Source organism: Scomber japonicus, chromosome 22 (genome assembly GCF_027409825.1).
Source record: "Scomber japonicus isolate fScoJap1 chromosome 22, fScoJap1.pri, whole genome shotgun sequence".
Classification (NCBI taxonomy): domain Eukaryota; kingdom Metazoa; phylum Chordata; class Actinopteri; order Scombriformes; family Scombridae; genus Scomber; species Scomber japonicus.
In genome coordinates, this window is record NC_070599.1 from 24308575 (window position 1) to 24329778 (window position 21204).

At 35.5% G+C, this 21204-nt stretch overlaps 1 protein-coding gene across 1 annotated transcript in view; it reads right to left on the reverse strand.

Annotated features, from left to right (window-relative positions):
* The window catches only part of LOC128384063 (uncharacterized), a 111380-nt gene extending 91267 nt beyond the window's left edge, over positions 1-20113 (reverse strand). The window contains exons 1-4 of the mRNA XM_053343640.1: positions 20067-20113; positions 19153-19255; positions 18314-18655; positions 16570-16737 (exon numbers count right to left, since the gene is read on the reverse strand). Of these exons, the coding sequence (XP_053199615.1) occupies positions 16570-16737; positions 18314-18655; positions 19153-19246 (604 nt within the window). The 5' untranslated portion in view covers positions 19247-19255; positions 20067-20113. The remainder of the gene's footprint in view (positions 1-16569; positions 16738-18313; positions 18656-19152; positions 19256-20066) is intronic.
* Positions 20114-21204: the final 1091 nt, after the last annotated feature.

Consider the following 21204-nt stretch of genomic DNA (forward strand, 5'->3'; position numbering starts at 1 on the left):
AGCAGAGATAACATGAAGGCTGTTCACATGCATTGTCTCTTCTGTTCCTGGTGAACGGTCACACTTTAAATACACGTCATGATGGTGTGTTGTTTATTTCTAATTTTATTTCTCATATGTATACTTCTTATTATGTTTATCAGTTGGTAGTATTGACTTATTTTTGATGACACAGTCGCCATATAGCAGCTTGTGCACCAGAAGGTTTTATAGGCACGTACAATAATGATTTCTTTAGAACTGCAAACCTGTAGCAGCTTTCATCAGACAAAATAGCAGCGTAAGTGTTTCCTCCCATGCCTGTATATTTGTATGTTGGCTGTTGAGGTTAAAGTCAAACGTTGAAAACCACAGAGGCAGACGAGTGATCTTTTCAAAATGCGCCTTCAGTCTTCATCTGTGTTTTATTTTAGATGCTGCAGATACAGGTGATAATTTTAGTTTCTAAGACAAGTGGTAATTTAAAGAAACTTGCAGAGTAAGACGATACATCATAAACTAAGGTATTAAATATTCACAGTAGATTCACACAGAGCAGCACGTTACACTATGCAATGAAATGTATTGTTTTGCAGTCTGCAATGCTGTTTATATTAAAAAGGAGAAATAAAAACAACAGTATCTGGAATGTCACAGGTTAATAAGTTTAACAGCAATTAAATACAAAAATACAATAAACATAATAATAAATGTGCATACTGATGGTACAGGTTAATACAGCATGTGCAAAAAGAGTGTACTGTGCAAACTTGCCATGTTCAAAGTATTATGTGTATAGCAGCATAACAGAGTAATGTAAAAGGGACTACAGATAAATGTGCAGAATAAAATTATAAATACAAGGATATAAATTGGGTTGAAACCAGTCTGAATGCCTGTGGGAAGTGCTGTTGGGTTGTATGGACTGCTGCAGATCATTTTCTTTTAATAATGAGAAAGGTGTTTGTATTCTACAATAAAAAATAATTTGAAAAACATTTGTGTATAGACTATATTCTGGTGTGGATTTTCCTCTCAAGAAAAGTATTGCAACAAAAAAGACCTCCAGTGTAGTTAGACAAGTTCTTTCTAAACCTCCCTCCGTCCCGTCCTACGCCACCCTCTTCTCCCACCTTCTCCCTGCCGCTTCATCTCCCCCAATCCCACCCACCCCCCCTCTCTTCTCCTTCCCCTCCTCCTCCCTTAATCACAGTATACCAAAGTCTTTTTTAATCTTAGGTGCTGCTGTTAATTATTTGGTTCTTCTAGACTTTCCAAATGTTTTCAGACCAAATGGATCAAATTCTGAAATGAGTCATTTTGCTTTAAATTTGAAGCAGTTGCTATTTTTTACCACTTGAGGGAGCCAAAGACCAAACTGTCAATCAGACCCCGGTGCTGCTGGTCGACCCACCAATCAACAACAGACCCATAGTACGGACCGCATACACATACACAAACATGATGACTCATCTCCATAGTTAAAAATGTAGCAGTAACCAAGTACGGTTACTGAAATACTGTACTTAAGTACAACTTTGAAGTACTTTACTGTAGTATTTCCATGTGAAGCTACTTTCTACATCTCAGAGGGAAATATTGTACTTTCTACTCCACTACATTTATTTGACAGCTTTAGTTACTTTTCAGATGAATATTTTACACAACGGATAATATAACAAGCTTTTAAAATACAACACATTAGTAGTAGTAGTAAAAACATAGTAAAACTGTAGTATTTGTACCAACACACTGTGAAAGGAAGTAAAACCCAGTCCTTTTCCGTCTCAGCTCACCTGGGATCACCAATCCTGTAGTCAAGGACGCCTCCGTCTCCATAACGACCATGCTTTCCTGCAGCAGCACCTCCGGCTCTCCGGGACGTTATGACATCACCTCCAAGAGGTCCATCGTCCTCAGCGGGTCCATCAGCACAAACAATCACAGCAAACCCATAGACTGAATAAAAGAAATGGACGTAACATCCATGACGTCACCCATTGGTTTGTAAACTGCTGCTTGGAAGCCAATAGTTTTGAATCTAGGCAGCGCCATCTTGAAAATTTCAGGTGCATGCTGGGAAAAATAAAAACACGGATTCTACTTATATGGGCATGAGGCAGAGCAATGGGTGGAGTGAGAAGTTTGCGATTGGTTGCGAGGGCTGGATCTCGAGGACATTGGTCAATCAACCTGTCAATCAGGACGTAGCCACACCCTAATGCATACCCTGCTTTATCGTCACATATAAAATCAGGGAGGCTACAATTTCACAAATAAACATCATACTGCATTGAAGAAGGCTTTAAACTAGCGATTGAGACCATAAACACATTTTGAAAACGTTTACTGAGGTTAGAAATCAAGTGAGAAGTTGGTGAATTCTCCATTGACTTGTATAGAGACGGTCGCCCCCTGGTGGCCTTTTGATAGAATGCAGTTCTAAGTTACTTCCGCGTTGGCCTCATTTCAGAGGACCAGAACTCCCCGCCTGGTTGTTAACCACCCTGCCAACCCCTTTAAGGTTAACTCAGCTAACTGTAGACCAGAGGTCTTCAACAGGGGGTCCGCAACCCTTAGGAGGTCCGCAGCGGTACTTCAGGGGGGTCGCGAAAGTTTTGGTTGATTAGACTTTTTTTTTTATATTACCCCTAGCAATTTTTTCCACAAATTTAAATGTCTTTAAATACACATTAACATGAAACCAACACACTGCAGTGAACAGATAAGGCAAGGCAGCTTTATTCAAATAGCATATTTCATACACAATGGTAACTCAATGTGCTTTACATCAAACAAACATTTAACAGTAAGAATTGGAAACAAAAAACATAAAAACATGCAATTTGAGAAATAAAAAAAACAAACAAACATTAAAACATACAATTAACTCCCAAATCCAAACACTAATAGTAATAAAAATATGAAAAATAAAAACAAAGTGCAGAAAAATAGGAAGAATAGAGCATTAAATATAAGGTTGTAGCATAACATAATGATTTGATTTGCTTTAAAATCATTAAAAGGTTAAAATTTCTTTCAGCAGTGCACACATTCAGCGACACACAGGAGCTGTTTCAAGCTGGGCACCGGTTCATTCGCAACACCTGTCCCGCCAACGAGGAGGACCCGCTCCTATTGTTGCTATACCAATCACGAGGCCGTACCTTGCACCTGTTTAAAATAAAAACATGAATATATGAACCTGTGTATTACAGACATCCCAACTCTCCTGCATATTGATAGCGGCTCCCTGACGCCCGCAAATGAGATCCGATCTCCCGGAATCTGGAGCAAAAGCTTATTAGACCGATCGCACTCCCACCCCACCCGGACCAGCACTGACTGCAACCCCTCCCACCCCCGGAACGGACCTCCCTGAAATGACTTTATGCAGGTTGTGATGTCTGGTATTATTTGAATATCTTAGTATTTAATGCACAATAACAACGTACATTTATACATGACACTATAGGACCAGTTTAATATAAAACACAATTTTATACAATATATATATGTTGGGGGTCCCTGATCCATCTCTCCACCAGTTTGGGGGTCCTTGGCTGAACTTCGTTTTCTGCTGTTCATCCTGAAGCGTCTGCTTGGCAATGATCTACCTTTTAATCCTGGAAACAGAGAGAAGAGACAGAAAATTGAGACTACATGAGAATTAGTTCTGTCTCTGTAGGTTTGCTGAGTCGGTTATTTTCTACACCAGAAACCGCAGGGTCTATTTTCGTATATATTTTATTATTATTATTTTTATTTATTTATATATTTAAATTATCGTTGTTTTTATTATTTTAGTTATAACAACTTTTTAAATATACCTTATTGTCTAGTTTCCTTCCTCTGATTTTCATCTCTGAGCTTCTGAAGTTCAGCTTTTATGTCTTTAATCTGGGAGGAGAGAGACAAGATGAGACATGTTATATTTTAATACATATTTTAGTGAACATACAACAACAGAGAAACAATGAAGCCTGTGTAATGCTCTGGTTTTATTTGTGTGTCTAGTTTAAGCTGCTGGCATCAGATAAACATCTGTGAAGGTGTTGAAGTAACTGCTGGGACTCTCTTTTAATGACACAGCTGTAACATCCAGTACAAAGCAGCAGGTCTTAGGTGTGCAGCAGACCTTCTGTTTTGGTTCATATACTGTAGGTGAAAAAGGAAGGAGAGGTGGAATATAGATCAGAGTGTGTGGTGATTAATTAATACTCTCTCTGTCACATCACTGGTCTCATAGCTCTGAAACAGAGAAGCAACATGTGAACACACAGCACCACAAACTGAGTTCATGTTTGTGGAGATATTATATATATTTATATTATATCATGTTTCTAATGTTGCCACTTTTACTTTGAACCACAGTGATATAAATAATACATCTAATTGAAATTCATAATAGTTTGTTTAAAATGTGTTTATCATTGCATCAATTCAATCTCTTCCGTTGAAGGTTTTTTATTATAATCACAAATTAGAATTAAAAATATATTTCAAGAATAAAACATGAAGCGCTACTTTATCAAGAAAAGTTTTAAAGGATGCTCAGATTAATGATCAGTAATCTGTCACAAATGATTGTGGCAGCTTTCTGTCATTTGCATATGTACAATACAGCGTTTGATATGTATGTTGTGTAAATAAACTGAAAAAGAGGAAATATTTAAGAGAAACTAAAAACAAGTTTGTGACTGGAAATAAATCTTTTGAGTAAAATATATAAATATGAACCTCTTTGGTTTTGGTGTCAAACTCCTCCTGCTTGGTCTGATGCTCCTTCTTTAGTGTCTCCACTTCTTTTTCTTTTTCAGTTTTCTTTGAACCCTGTATCATATGAAGACATGAGACTGAACATACTACACAATGACCCACATGACAAACAAACATCTGACTTTAGTTGGATAACAAGTGAGTAAACTCAGTTATACATGTAGTAGAGAGGCTTCATTTCACTTTGTTTCAAAGTTTTCTGTGTAGTTTTATTTCAGGTGTGTGAGTGCTAACATGTGATCTCCCCTCAAAATAAACTGTACTAATTCAAACTCTCTCTGCTGCTCTTCTGCTCTGATAAAGTTGTTCATTGCTGCACAATTTAATCTGTTAATGAGGTTCATGAAGAAATTCATGAATGAGCAGCAGAGAATCCAGTCAGCATTTAGTGCTGATAAAAGGTGAGGAGGCTCCATTATACAAACATAATGGATATATTACAATAATGAATTAGTTTTGTGTCGAGTTGTTTCCTTAGAAGACTCTGTTGAAATGTCAGAGTGTGTCATTACATTTATACAATAAACACTTACCTTAAACCAAGCAGCTTTCATTGTCTCCAGCTGGAGGAGGGAGAGATAAAGAGAGACATGGTTACAATATTAAAGCATGTGAATAAATAAACAACCTGATGACACAGTTACACTAAATCCAATATGAAACACTAACTTTATATAAAGTCAAAAGGATTTTATATACAACATGTTACTGAGAAGAAGTAAGTTTAATAAAGTTAACATGATGTATGGATCCATTCAGTCTGCCTCAAACAGCAGAGTGATGAGACATTAAATAAAGACAAAAGGATGAAGATGAAGAGATGAACCTCTTGGGTCTTGGTGTCCAGATTCTTCTTCAGGGTCTGCAGGTCTCTCTCCTCTCTCCTCTGATTCTCTTCAAGGAGCTTCATGACTAGATCACATTCAGCCTGTTTGTTTTTTATCTGAAGGATTAAGAGAGAAAAGATCAGAGAAATGTTCCTTAAAACTGAATTAATGTGAATACTGTGTGACAAATATGTTCAGATTTAATTTGTTCTTTGTGAGATGAAGAGAAAATGATAAAAATGTGAGACAACATTAGAGACATTGAAAACAAAAACAAAAAAGAAGTGGATGCTAAATAAAGTCAGTATTAACTGTATGAACCTCTCTTGTCTTGGTGGTTAGGTCTGTCTGGAACTTCTGGACTTCAGCTTGTTTTGCATCAATCTAACATTTATGAGTTAAACAGAAACATAAGACACAAAAAAGTGATTTATGTAGTAATTGAATTTAAATAAAGTTCAGTTTCTTTTTAAATAAAGTCTTTAACAATGTTTTATAATTTCCATGTTCACTTGTCAGCCAATTCTTCATCCTCTGGTTATAAACCCATAATGTTGCTGGTTGTTTCATTGTTTGTATTTCAACACATATGAAGCAGAGGAAGCTGCAGCACTCACATATCAAACTCTGGTTTCTGCTGACTCAGCAGTTTGTCATTCAGGTGAACACAATCAACATCACAGCAGTGATCAATTAAACTACCATCATGTATCACACTGACACACTGTGACTGCTTATGTGTGTGTATCACTAATATCTGTAATTCATTAACGTCAGCCATCTTCATTCAGACACTTCATTATGATCACATTTACATGTTTTTGCTTTAAGTCCAGCTGATTCTTCAGGTCCTTCACTTCTTTCTCAGCTTCCTCTCTCTTCTGTGTCTCCTTCAGGAGCTCATCTTTTTTTTTCTCCAACTGTGAATGAAGAGAGACATGGAGAAAGACTAGATGAGAGACATGCTGTTTTTTAAGACATGGTTTATTATACAACACAATCACAGCTAAGATAGAAACTCAAGGCTATTTAAAGGTCTGATTCATTCAGCATTTGAATTGAAGAACAAGTACATGTTTGGGTTTTGGTCTCAGTCTTGACTTGGACTCCACTAAGTATAATCTGGACCACACAGAGAACATAAACATGTTCTATATGTGAGAACACAGAAGATATCTACTGCTGGATGTTAGATCTGTTAAAATGTTTGTATTTTGATATAAATTGTTCTGCTTTTTATTTTATATATTTAATAATCAAAGACTTTTAAAAATATTTTTTAATAAACAGCTAAACATGAGAAAACACTTTCAAAAAGGATCAAACACATGACTGTAAACAAATCTGATATATAAACTAACATTAGTTGAGAGAACATGGTTTAGTATTTTAGTATTTTCTACATTCTGGTTAACAAAGGACAAAAATAATGTGAGTTATTTGAGACAAATACATTCAGCTATTAATATAGAATGATATTAATATTAATGTAAAGTTCTCTTAACCTTTAGTTGGAGTAAAGTCGTGTTTCTCTGTTTACAGAGTGAAAACAGAAGAGAGCAGAGAGTCTGTGTGTCTCAGTATTTGTCCTTGTTCACATTAAACTAGCTGGAGTGTTTCTGTTAGTGTTAAAACACAATGAACTATTCTGATATATGAAAATAACAGACTCACTTTGTGGATCTGTTATTTTCTATATCAGAACACCTCAGACTGATTATTAGACTGATAGCAGGACTATTAAAGGATCAGCTGATTACCTGAACTGAGAACTGATGTTACACTGTTTCCATGGATACTTGTCAGCCAATCAGATCATTTTAACAGCACCTGACTACTTACACTGTAAACATGCTGCATCAATGCTAACAGCTGATCCAAAAGCAAAGAAGAAAATATAAACAGACACTGACCTTCTCATTCTGAGCTTTCAGCTGTTTCTCAGATTCCTGAAGAGTCTCAATCTGAAAACGTAGACAAACAAAACTAACATTAGAAACTGAGAGAACATGAATATAGATCAGAGTGTGTGGTGATTAATTAATACTCTCTCTGTCACATCACTGGTCTCATAGCTCTGAAACAGAGAAGCAACATGTGAACACACAGCACCACAAACTGAGTTCATGTTTGTGGAGATATTATATATATTTATATTATATCATGTTTCTAATGTTGCCACTTTTACTTTGAACCACAGTGATTTAAATAATACATCTACATTAAAAATTATAGTCTTTTTTAAATGTGTTTATCACTGTTTTTTTATCACATTAAATTAAAGTTAAATATACATTTTAAGAATAAAACATGAAGCACTACTTTAGTAAGAAAAGTAGTAAAGGAGGCCATGATGCAGATTAATGATATGTCTCATATTAACAGAATATCAAGTTATAATGTGTTAAATGATCGTAGCAGCCTGCCGTCATTTGTACAGTATATGTTACTATTGTGTTGTTTAAAATAAATTAGGAAATATTTAAAAAGAACTAAAATCAAACAAGTTTTGTGACTGGAAATAAATCTTTTGAGGAAAATATATAAATATGAACCTCTTTGGTTTTGGTCTCTAACTCCTCCTGCTTGGTCTGCAGCTCCTTGTTCAGTATCTCCACTTCTTTTTCTTTTTCAGCTTTCTCCTTCCTCTGCTGCTGCTCCTCCTCACCAACCTGGATCATATGAAGACATGAGACTGACTTCACTAACAGATATAAATTCTCCCACTTTGATTCTTCTCACAGGTTTTACTCTGTTCACCCTTCAGGTCTCAGGATGAAATTTTGCCTCATCCATGAAGAGTTATTGGTAAGTAAGAAACACAGTACAGTAAATGAATAGAAATAAACATAATATATTTAACAAAATGTGTTTTGAATGGTTAATTATACCACAAGAAAAAAAACAATGTTTCATTTAATATTTATTAAAAGGTTCTAATCCCAAATGTATAATTTTGGTTGGTGATAAAAGTTGGTAAACAGGGAGAATACTTTAGTTTAAAAGGAGCAAAAAAGTGACTGTAAGATCAATTAAAACACTGTGTGTCAGCTGGGCTGATTATCATACTTTAATGGTTTTCACGATCTCTTCATGACAGTTGATGAGCTCAACGAGGAGTTTGTCTCCTTTGGTCCAACGCTGCAGGTCCTCCCATGTCAGGTCAGAGGGAAGAGGATAACGGGGACCACAACCTGAGGCCCATATCTGTAAAATACAAAGTTCATGGATTATAACAACAATCATCATTTAAGTTAAGAGAGAAAAAAAGAGAGAAATGAGAAAGAACTAAAGAAATCAAAGACTTACTGTTAAATCACCAGTCTCTATTCTACCTACAACCAGCATAACTGTCAATCTCCCATACTTCATATAACTCCTCCCTTAAGGCCTGCAACCCCTTTTCCCTCCACACCATACCAGAGAGAAACAAAGGAGAACCCATGTGAGTTCTTTATGGATTTTTTACCATTTATGATGATTTTCTTGATGTGTCATGTATTGAACCAGATACCTGAGTTAATTTATGTAAGGCGAAATAATAACGTTCCAGATTGTGGATGCATTATCTAATGTAAGTTAAATGATACCCTAATTTGTTATAATCCTTTGTCTAATATACAGAGTTGTAACCCTTATTTCTTTTATTTGAATGTCTTTGTATAGAAAATCATCTGCTATCAATCAACGGCCTGTGTTGGCCAGGATCCTGTGTCTAAATGTGCACACCACATAAGATGTTCAGTGAGCCAACACCACCAGCAGCTATATAGCTTTTTCACTTACATCGACTCTCTCCTCAACTTTGAGTTCAAATGACTTCTGAAATGTGAACATGATGGGCTTTTCATTGTTGAGCTTCACTCGTAACTTCCAGCCTTCCAGTTTCAGGTCCTGCAGGAGAGAAATTGGACACAAGAAGGAGGATGAAGGAAAAACAAACAAGTTAATGTTACAGTGTTAAATCCATGAGTGTGTGACATTTAAAGTGTTGACATGAAAACAAGAGAAAGTAGATTCTGAGGTAAATACTGTAGAGGGTCGTTAGCTTGGCTTTAATGGTCCATTTAAAATAATCCTGGATACACTTCATCAATGTAGAGCTACTAAACCTAACAGTACATGTTCTCATGTTTATACACAGTTCATCCACACAAACACCATCACCTCTTTAGACTCGTTGGTGAGACGGAGATATTTTCCATCTGGGTCGAACTCCACAAAGACCTCTGTTGAGTTTTTGCCCACTGGATTGGTGTTGACATGTTGGCTTGCCCCTGGTGTCTGTGGGAGAGAACACACACAGATTACTAATTCAAGACTTTGACCTTTCTGTCTCTGTTTATAATGACAGTAAGGGTAATAAATGTGCTTTATTTGGTAATCTCTTTAGTTTTGAGATCATAAATGTCCCAAACTGACAAAAGTGGTTTACACATGTTCCTCTTACGGTGTGTTGAATTTTAGATGACATTTAAATGGCACATTTTCTTTTTTTTTTTTCTTTTTTTTTTAAAGATTTTGTTGGCATAGACGCCTTTATTTATCAGTAGATAGACAGGAAACATGGGAGAGAGAGGGGGGTGTGACATGCAGCAAAGGACCTCCGATCGGGACTAGAACCGGGGTCGGCTGCGCATATGGTATGCGCTCTAACCACTCGACCACCTGCGCGCCAAATGGCACATTTTCTAACAAAGCCAAACGGAAAGACATTAGGCGAAAGATAACAGATAACAGAACAAATCAATAAATAAAGTATGTAGCCTGTTGAACTTTCAAAGTGATCTCTGATGCTGTGCCTGGCAAAAGTCATGTCCATGAAATGTCTAAATTAAAATAGATCATTGTAAAGGTCTCAACCTGGAGAGTAACATCAGTCTGAAGATTGAACATGGCTCCTGCTTTGAAATATTGACCTCTGAACTTTGAACCTGGTGCATGTTTGAAGCTCATCACTTATCAACAGGAGGAACTACAGACAGCTGTTATAGAAAGCTCTTCACCTCAGCTGTCATGTGAGTATAGTAACCACTGGAGGCACTGTCAGAAAAGCTATTTTCACTCATTAAACAATTAGTTGGGTCAACTTCTAATTATGGGTCAATGGATCAATGTAGATTAATGTATAAATATATGTAATACAGCAAAGCATAAAAAATCTACAATTCCCTTAAGACAAGACATAGAACTTATTATGAAGCATACTTGTAGTTCTTCCAGTTTCCTGAGTAGGGTTGTCAATATGGTTAAAAAAAGTATCAGGGTTACGAAATCACAAGGATATCAGAGATAATTTAGTAGCTATTGTAGAAATCTGTAGACATATCTTATACTTATATATCTGGATATTGGATTTTAGTACAACAGAGAAAGTTTTTCTGTAGTAGAAACATTTTCAGTCCCTTCATGAGTGAGAGAATCAAACATTCATGATTATAAATGAAGCTTTGAGACATAAAGTCTGTTCAGTGCTTCTCAGTTTTATCTCTGTAGGTTTGTGTTGTTGAGTTCTGCTGAGTTAGTTATTTTCTGTATCAGAAACCACACAGTATATTATTGTATTTCTACCATGATCACTTACCAGAGAGCTGGAAGACCGGGCTGGAAGAGTTTGACATCTTTTAAGCTGAGACAGAGGAGAGAAAGTTACAGATTAAACACAGAAAGTTTATATTACTTCTCACAGTAGATCAGGGTTGTGGAGGTTAGACAGTCTGCAGGGTTTGAACACAGGAGTACAACACTATGGAGAAACTGTCTGAAAAACTGTGGTACTATCTAAATGATATCATGTCTCCTCTCTCTTTATGAGAGTCTCCTTCTTCTGCTTCTTTTTCTTCTTCTTCATTATTAAGAACTTTGGGTTCAGATGTGGTCAGACAACATGTCATAATAATAACTCATTATTTTATAGTAACTAGACTTTTCATCTCTTTAGTCATTTGTAATATTAATATTAATATAAGCACTTATGTCAGATATTTACTAATTATCTAGTAACTTGAAATCTGAATAGAAACAGAACATTAGAGAGATGAACCACCTTGTTCTTGGTCTCCTCCGTCTGTCTCTGCAGGTCAGTTTCCTTCCTCTGAAGTTGAGCTTTTATTTCTTTAATCTGGGAGGAGAGAGACAAGATGAGACATGTTATATTTTAATGCATATCTTAGTGAACATACAACAACAGAGAAACAATGAAGCCTGTGACGATACACTCAGCTCACAAGACGAGATGAGAGGTTTTAACACTATTTTTAAGAAAATATGAAATTCACAAAATGTAAATCATGCAGGTGCATTTTGAAATGTTTTAACTAATCATCTTGTTTTGAATCACTTCAGTTCTACTTTCTAAATATATAATTATCATATGCAGTATGCAGCACTGTAAAAGGTTTCTTCATATAGATAAATATTTTATAGATGGATAATTTTGGTATTTATGGATATAATCACAAATACTAAAAAGTAAATTATAAAGAGTAGAAACAATTCTAATATATAAATATAAATTAAATAAAGAATCAAATTATCACAAATTATAATATGTTGCTAATAAAAAACACAGAAATAAAAGTAAATTGCACAAATCCTGTATCACATAAGTAGAACAACATATACATTGTGTTATAATTTGGTAGTGTGACTCATTTTACTTTTGGCATCATTAGCCTTCCACAGCTCCTCCTACAGTACCTCAGGCTCAGTGTAGAGACCTGAGGTTAACCTAACCCTCTCTCCTCCTCACCTCTCCTACTATTGACCGAGATCTTCTCAACAGGTAGAAGGTGCAACAAGGTTAATGATCCACACGTGAAAATATAAAAAGAAGACATGACGTGCGAATGAGCGATAGAAAACCCATCGTCTTTTTTTTTTTTTTTTTTTTTTGGTGCTCCCCTTAATTAAAGCTTTGCGAGACAACATTCACTTCGACGAGAAATATTGTTCAAGAAAAGTAGTAAAGGAGGCCATGATGCATAGATTAATGATCAGTAATCTCTCACATGAACAGAATATCATGTTATACTGTGAAGAAATGATTGTGGCAACTTACTGTTGTTTGTGTATGTACAAATGTTTGTTTCTGATATGTTGTGTAAATGGATAAAAACAGAGGAAATATTTAAGAGAAACTAAAAACAAAGAAGTTTGTGACTGGAAATAAATATTTTGAGGAAAATATATAAATATGAACCTTTTTGGTTTTGGTCTCTAACTCCTCCTGCTTGGTCTGCAGCTCCTTCTTCAGTGTCTCCACTTCTTTTTCTTTTGCAGCTTTCTTCTCCTTTGACCCCTGGATCATATGAAGACATGAGACTGAACATACTACACAATGACCCACATCATCTGACTTTTGTTGGATAACAAGTGAGTAAACTCAGTTATACATGTAGTAGAGAGGCTGCATTTCAGCTTGTTTCAAAGTGTTCTGTGTAGTTTTATTTCAGGTGTGTGAGTGCTAACATGTGATCTCCCCTCAAAATAAACTGTACTAATTCAAACTCTCTCTGCTGCTCTTCTGCTCTGATAAAGTTGTTCATTGCTGCACAATTTAATCTGTTAATGAGGTTCATGAAGAAATTCATGAATGAGCAGCAGAGAATCCAGTCAGCATTTAGTGCTGATAAAAGGTGAGGAGGCTCCATGATACAAACATAATGGATATATTACAATAATGAATTAGTTTTGTGTCGAGTTGTTTCCTTAGAAGACTCTGTTGAAATGTCAGAGTGTCATTACATTTATACAATGAACACTTACCATAAAAGACAACAGACCACCTTTTATGTTCTCCAGCTGGAAGAGGGAGAGATAAAGAGAGACATGGTTACAATATTAAAGCATGTGAATAAATAAACAACCTGATGACACAGTTACACTAAATCCAATATGAAACATTAACTATATAAAGTCAAAGGGATTTTATATGCAACATGTTACTGAGAAGAAGTAAGTTTAATAAAGTTAACATGATGTATGGATCCATTCAATCTGCATCAAACAGCAGAGATGATGAGACATTAAATAAAGACAAAAGGATGAAGATGAAGAGATGAACCTCTTTGGTCTTGGTCTCCAGATTCTCCTTCAGGTTCTGCAGGTCTTTCATTGTCCTCTGATTCTCTTCATGGAGCTGCAGCAGCTTTTCAATCTGAAGGATTAAAAGAGAAAAGATGAGAGAAATGTATAAACATTTAAATCTTAACTGACGTCTGTGACTGATAAATAATCAGGTTTCAGTCTGGACTTGCAAACATTTTTTTGTGTTTGTCAAACTATAAGATGAACCTTCTTGTTCTCGATCAGATCAGAGATGAATGGACACAAGATGCAATACATGATTTTCTGTTAGTGTTAAAACACAATGAACTATTCTGATATATGAAAATAATAGACTCACTTTGTGGATCTGTTATTTTCTATATCAGAACACCTCAGACTGATTATTAGACTGATAGCAGGACTATTAAAGGATCAGCTGATTACCTGAACTGAGAACTGATGTTAAACTGTTTCCATGGATACTAGTCAGCCAATCAGATCATTTTCACAGCGCTCTGACTACTACTGTAAACATACTGCATCAATGCTAACAGTTAATCCAAAGGTAAAGAATCAGTATAAACAGACTCTGATCTTGGCCTGCTCTGATAGTTAGGTGGTTAAAGAGCGTGCCACATAAACACAGTGTCCCTGGTTCGAATCTAGCTAGGGACCTGTGCTTCAGGTCATTCCTCTCTCTCTTTCCCTGTTTCCTGTTGGCCTCTCTCCCACTATCACACTTATAAATAAAGGCAAAAAGCCCAAAAATCTTAAAAACGGACACAAAACTAACATTGGAACATGAGAAACATGAGTTTTAAGAATTGATGTGAATTGTGTGACAAATGAGTTCAGCTGTGAATTGTTACTTGTTCTTTGTGAGAGAAAGTTAAGATACAATGATACAAACAGAATAAGAAAAAGTGAGAATAAAGTGCATCTTCAAGACAGATTTAAAACTAAAAACAAAAAGTGGCAGAAATAAACAGGAATATGAACTTGATTTTTGTTGTTGTTTTGCTTCTTCTGAAGCTTCTCATATTAGAATATGTGAGTGAAACATTAACATAACACTCAACACTTTCTCCATGTCCACCGACAATTCCACTGTTCCTCCATCACCTCAAGTAAAGAGCCTGGGTGTCATCCTGGACAGCACATTATCCTTTGAAGCCCACATCAATAACGTTACTCGGTCTGCATAGTTCCATCTACTTAACATCAATTGTCTTCGTCCCTCACTTTCACCAGCCTGTACCACTATCCTGGTAAACACCCTGATCACATCCCGTCTGGACTACTGTAACTCTCTACTCTTTGGTCTTCCGCGGAAGTCTCTCCACAAACTCCAACTGGTCCAGAACGCAGCAGCTCAGATTGGCATACTCTGTCTCATACTAACTATATAATCACGTTCTTGTTTATTTATTGTACTAATGCACTTTGTAGTCACATTCATATTTATTCTTTATCTTTGCACTAAATGTTACCTGATTTATATTGTTTAGTGTACTGTTGTGGTGTTATATGTGCCTTGTAAGGGGGTCCTTGAGTGCTTTGAAAGGCGCCTTTAAATAAAACGCATTATCATATATGACAGACAGGATTGGGAAGTAACGGAATGCATTTAACGGCATTACATTTTTAGGATACTAAAAAAAGGTAACTGTATTCTAAATATATATATATTCGCCATGGACTCCCACCTGATAGGATTGTTACTTTCAGATGTGTTCTGACCTAAACAATACATAATATTACTTAAGGATGGAATTACAGTGAAAATGAACCATGGACTATGGACAACCAGGAATAACATTTGATCTACCCTACTATGTATTATATGTTTTAAATTTGTATGTATATTTGCTTTATGTGTACTGTGTTTTGTTTTTGTTTTTATGTTTTGTTTGGTTGTTTTTATTTTTGTTTCTTTGTTTTTGCTTAGTTTCATTTGCTTATTATCATATAATTTGAGATTTGCATCTGCCACTACATTGCTTCATCTTAGCTGCATTGACGTTAAGACATCACATAATTTCCTTTTTCTTCTCATGCTCTTTCATGACATTAATGACACACTTACACCCATCTCCCCTTAGTATTTGTGTAATCCCTGCTTCTTCTTGTGACCCCCTCTTTTGAGACCTGGTCTTAAATATTTAAGGTGCTCTTGGTTTCTTTTCCCTCCACTAAAAATGACTCTATTGTGCTTTAACTCACATGTTTGTTATTTTCCTTTTTTTTCCCTTGATCTGACACTGCTGGACTTACATTGAGTGTTATTCCATCTGACTGTGCTCCATTGAGAGGCTGCATTTCAGGATCACCTTCATCCCTGCAGCTTCTCTTGGTCCCTGTGTAAAAATAAAGGCGTGTAAAATAAAGTGTTATTATAACCAGTGTTGGGTATGATACTTTGAAAAAGTAATTAATGAATTAGTTACCCATTACTTCTCCCAAAAAGTAACTGAGTTATATCAATGTCAAAGTAATGAATTACCAGGAAAAGTAACTATTACATTATTACTGAGAAAACCTTGACTTTTACAAAGCACTAAAATTCATTTGTGACTCACTCATCATGTTTTGTCTCCTTTTCCACACAAAAAAGGAAACTGTAACAACCACGATGAAAACAACCAAACTAACAGCCAAGCCGATGATGACAGGAAAAGAACTGGACTGGGCCTTAAAGAAATCATCTGAAAATGATACAACACAAAAAACAACATGTAATATATTCAAGACTGAACCTCAGCTATTTGAAAGTAAAACCAACATTTGAGTTAAAAATTGTATCTTTTACCTGCAACAATAAAGTGTGTCTCGCTGGTCTGGTTAATGTTGTACTGTTGGACTCTACAGGTGAAGTTGTTGTTGTGTCTCTTCTCCACAGTCACTCTACTGCTGACAGTATAGAGACCATAAAGACCTTTGACTGTCTCTGTAGGTCCAGCAGAGAGGAGGTTTCCCTCACCGTCCAACCAGAACACCTCAGGCTCTGGATACCAGCCTTTAGACTCACACTGTAACACTGCTCCTCCTCTGTCTCTGTCCAGCCCTGCTACACTGATGACAGGCGAGGGGATAACATCTGATACTGAGGAGTAAAAAACTTTTTTACACAGTGGTAAACAAAACAATCACCAAATAAATAATGAATAAAGATCCCCAAATGTAAATGCATATGTGTTCTGTGTCTGATGATTAGTTTCCTAAGTCCTTAACCGTGGTTCCTATTGGACCATAAAACACAGATTGTTGTCACATATCTGACTATTGCCATTGATGAAATTTGGAAATTCAAAAACATTTGATTTCATGGCAGATGTTTTGACCTGTCAACAGGAAAAGCACAGATGGAATTAAATTATTTATTATTTCATATTTTTACAATACACATTTTATATCTTGGTTGGTTTTAACTTTATCTTTCATCCTGATAAATGATCCAGATGTCTCTGGATGCCTTAGTATCTGATTTTTTTACAAAATCAGCACTATTTACTTCTAATACTATTACTTATTTGTACTTCAAATAATAATTTTGGAATAATTAACTCTAGAAATAATTAGTAATTCTTAGAGTACAGTAATAAGTCCAGTAGTAGCTCATGAAACTTTTAATGGTGTGTTACACTCAGAAAAGAATAACTTTTAATTTGTGGTAATTGACATTCACTGCAATGTAAAGCTGTAAAGAGCTATTTTACACAATAGCACGTGAGCTGTTTTACATTTTATTTATTTCATCATAGTTTCTTACTGTTTCTATGATAGCTGTAGCAAAGAGAGTGGAAAGTCATTTGGGTTGCATCTCCAACTCATTGCACTGGGTCACTTATTTTAACCCAATGTTGAGTCAAACTCACTCAACCCACAACTCAGCAGCCTGAACGCAGCATTTCGGTTATTAAAATAAGCAGTTTTAAGAGTGTAGACCATGTTACACCACAACGTCATTCATTATGTTGAATGACAGCAGCGTTTCTATCCCATGTTTTCACTAATTTATAACATTTAATTATGCAATTCATATTTATTTGTTGTATTGATATTGGATAGTATCATTTTAAACCATTTCATGGTATTTAAATGTATTCCAAGACACATTATCTGTATACTGTAGACATTTTAAACATCTTATCCTGTTTAAATATAAATATAGAACCATTTAATTATGAGAAATGGACAAAATATATGTATGTGTGTGTGTGTGTGTGTGGGGGGGGGGGGGTTTGTTTGTTTTTTAACAAAACTTAGTGTTACACTGAACGCTATTTTTCTAAGGTATATTCTTATCAAACACAATAAAAATTCATTACTGGCTTTATTCTTGAGTATAACTACTATAAGGATGTAGGTAACACTCCAATGAACATAAAAAAGCCTTTCAGGAAACTGTACTTGCTTTTTGACCCATTTATATTTATATACTACTGCTACCTACCAGCTAAGAAAATACTTTCCCTCGTAACATCTATTTACTGAGCTGATCTCTATTTAAACTTCATCTAAACTGTGGTTTAAGGACTGAGGTTGTACTCTTCATTTCTGAAGAACAATGGCCGAGGAGTAATGGCTAAAAGCTGTGATGATTCCAACATGTCTTTTTTGCATAGACATCACCAATCTCCACTATAAACAATATGTAGGGAAAAAAATGGTCAACTTACCAACAACAAGCTCAACAAAAGATTCTTTATTGATGTGTGGAATGTAGCATGTGTAGTTCCCCCCATCAGAAAGTTTCACTCTAGAGAGTTTCAGTGAAATGTTTCCTTGATTCAGCCCATCGATGGGCAGTGATGTTCGCCCCTGATAGGATTCATGTTTAGCACTTGTGGTTTCCTGACCAGCACGTTGCACATGGACAAATATGGGGTTCAGGTCAGCTCTTGTCCACTCCACTGTCAGGACAGACACATCCTGTGCAGGTTTCAGTTGACATGGCAAAATGACGTCATCACCAACTGTTGCCACGATAGGCTGAGATGAACCAATTAACTGGGGCTGACCTGGAGAGAAACACAAATGTTCATTCCTGCAATAAGAGCTAGAAAATTAAATCTGTTCATCTCTTTTAGACTATTTTCATTTAAAATCAGTCAGAAGTGTAATGTCTGCCGTCCATTGCATAGTTTCTGACAAGTAAACATCCATTTATGAAGGTTTTCACATTTTTCATCAATATACTATAAAAAGAGATTTTTTGTTGGCCACTTTCTAGACTTGGCTGAAAAAAGATGTTAATATTTTTAGTTCATGGCCTTCTGTCCACATAAGATTAATATTACTGAGTTTGGTGACTGATTTTTCCTCTAGTGCCACCGTGAGGTCAACATTTACAGTTTTGAATGAAATGTCTCAGACACTGTTGGATGGATTGCCACATAATTCGATACAGATATTCATGTTTCATTGAGGATAAATTGTAATAACTTTAGTGACAACTTTTCATCTACACAATCATAAAGTCAAAATTAACCTGAGTCCATGTTAGTATGTAAGTTACCTCTACATGAGTGTGTTAACAGAAGATGGAGAACCAAAACACAGAAGATTTTGAGCGGAGATTGAAGAGACGGTCTGTTCATCTGGTGAAGCATCCTGCAGTTCTGAAATGTGGAAAGAAGTCAGTGATACAATGAATGGAAACATGCTTTAGATTTGGTGTTTGGCCAAAATAACCATTCCAGTCAAAAATAAAGTAATTCCTGAGTAGGCTTAAAAATAAAATATAATTATTTATTTTTTATTTCTGCTGTTTTGTGGACTTGATTAACCCAATTTCCTTTTGGAATTAATAAAGTCTTCAAATGAAAGAAACAAAAATAACCATCTTCATCATCATGATATATACAGTATACTCTTCTTATTGATCTTCTGTTTGTTTTCAGACATTCCCTGGCAAAATGTCAAATATAAAAGCAAAATTTACAAATAATGGTAAAAAATGTTTCACTTCTCTCAGTGCAGATAAACCTAGGCTATAGAAAGTTATGCAGCTGTCCAAGTATGCAATCTAATCTATCTATTGTGAAATTAGAGTTATACTTTCGCTTTTGTTTCCAGCACGGTTAAAACTGTCTCTTACTGAATTTTTAAATATTTTGGCGATGCTGGACTTGTCTCATCTTTTAGCCTTCATTATATCATTATATATATCTTCATTATAATCATCTCTATGGTACAAAATCTATATCCAAATCTGATTGAATGTTATAATAATGATGAATTACAATCACACAACACACAGTGTTACAGTTTCTCTCATATAAAAGGTTTTAAAATACACTTAATAAGTATTACTGCAGAGCCCAGTCTGAATACAGACCCACTGCTACTGTAAATAAAGTGAGACAGAGTTTTAAAATACAAGTTTGATGAAACATGTAGAAAAGACTAAATTAAATTCAGAGGACTTACCTGCTGCGAGACGTGTCGGCCATTTCATTAGACTGCACAGTTAAAGTCTGTAAATCATTGACAGAATCCTGACCTGACTTATCAGTGTTGATTGGTTATTTGATTCAGTGTGGACTTCATACAGGGCAGTAAAAAATATGCTTTACTTCTCTTTGACTTCCAAGTTTGGCCATTCAGTGTTTTTCCTGCTTTTGTATTGTTTTAAATGTAGAACAACAGCAACAAGGTTAACATTAAAACCACATTAATAAGACAGCTGAAGCTTGCGATGCATAAATAAACATTAAACAAGGATGTGTACAGGTACGGGCTATTGTTGCCCGGGCAACAGCCTCTTTGCCCTCTTTGGCTGAGCTGCCCTTCCAGAGGAAAAAAAGTTGTTCTTTTTATTAATTGTATAAATAAATAAATAAAGCAATTGCTGACGTGCCTCTGTGAGATCAATCAATCAATCAATCTTTATTTATAAAGCACCAAGTTACAACAAAAGTAATCTCAATGCACTTTACACATAGAGCAGGTCTAACTTAATCTGGCCCAGGGCCCAAAAACAAATGCAGTTATCAGGAAGACGAAAACGCTGCAGTGTGACACTGTTGCTGTTGTGAGGGAACCAGGTGAGTGTTGATGTTATGGTAATGATAAAAGATGGACAGTATAACTTGTGTGATGCTCTGTGAATAAACTTCTGAATGTGAAACGCCATCTTGTCATATTTGCATCATGTCACAGTCGCGCAATATTCCCTTATATTATATATTATGTTATGCTCTCACGATACTATTGCTTAGCTAGCTTTGGCTTGCTGGATATATCAGGATAATTCTTCAGCTCTGTTATGAAATTTAAATGAAGTGTGACTGTTGAATCATGCTAGATATATATATATATATATATATATATATATATATATATATATATATATATATATATATATATACATATATAAAAAATACTTTGAGTAAAAGTTACTTAGTTACTTTTATAACTGGGGGGGGGGGGGGCTGTAGGACAAAGTGGTGGCTAATAAATCTCTAACTAGTTGTTTTAATTAAAGATAAAGGTATACATTTACAAATTCAGCTTCAATGACAAAACATGTCGACACACAACATTTAAAACATTTATGGAGATATGT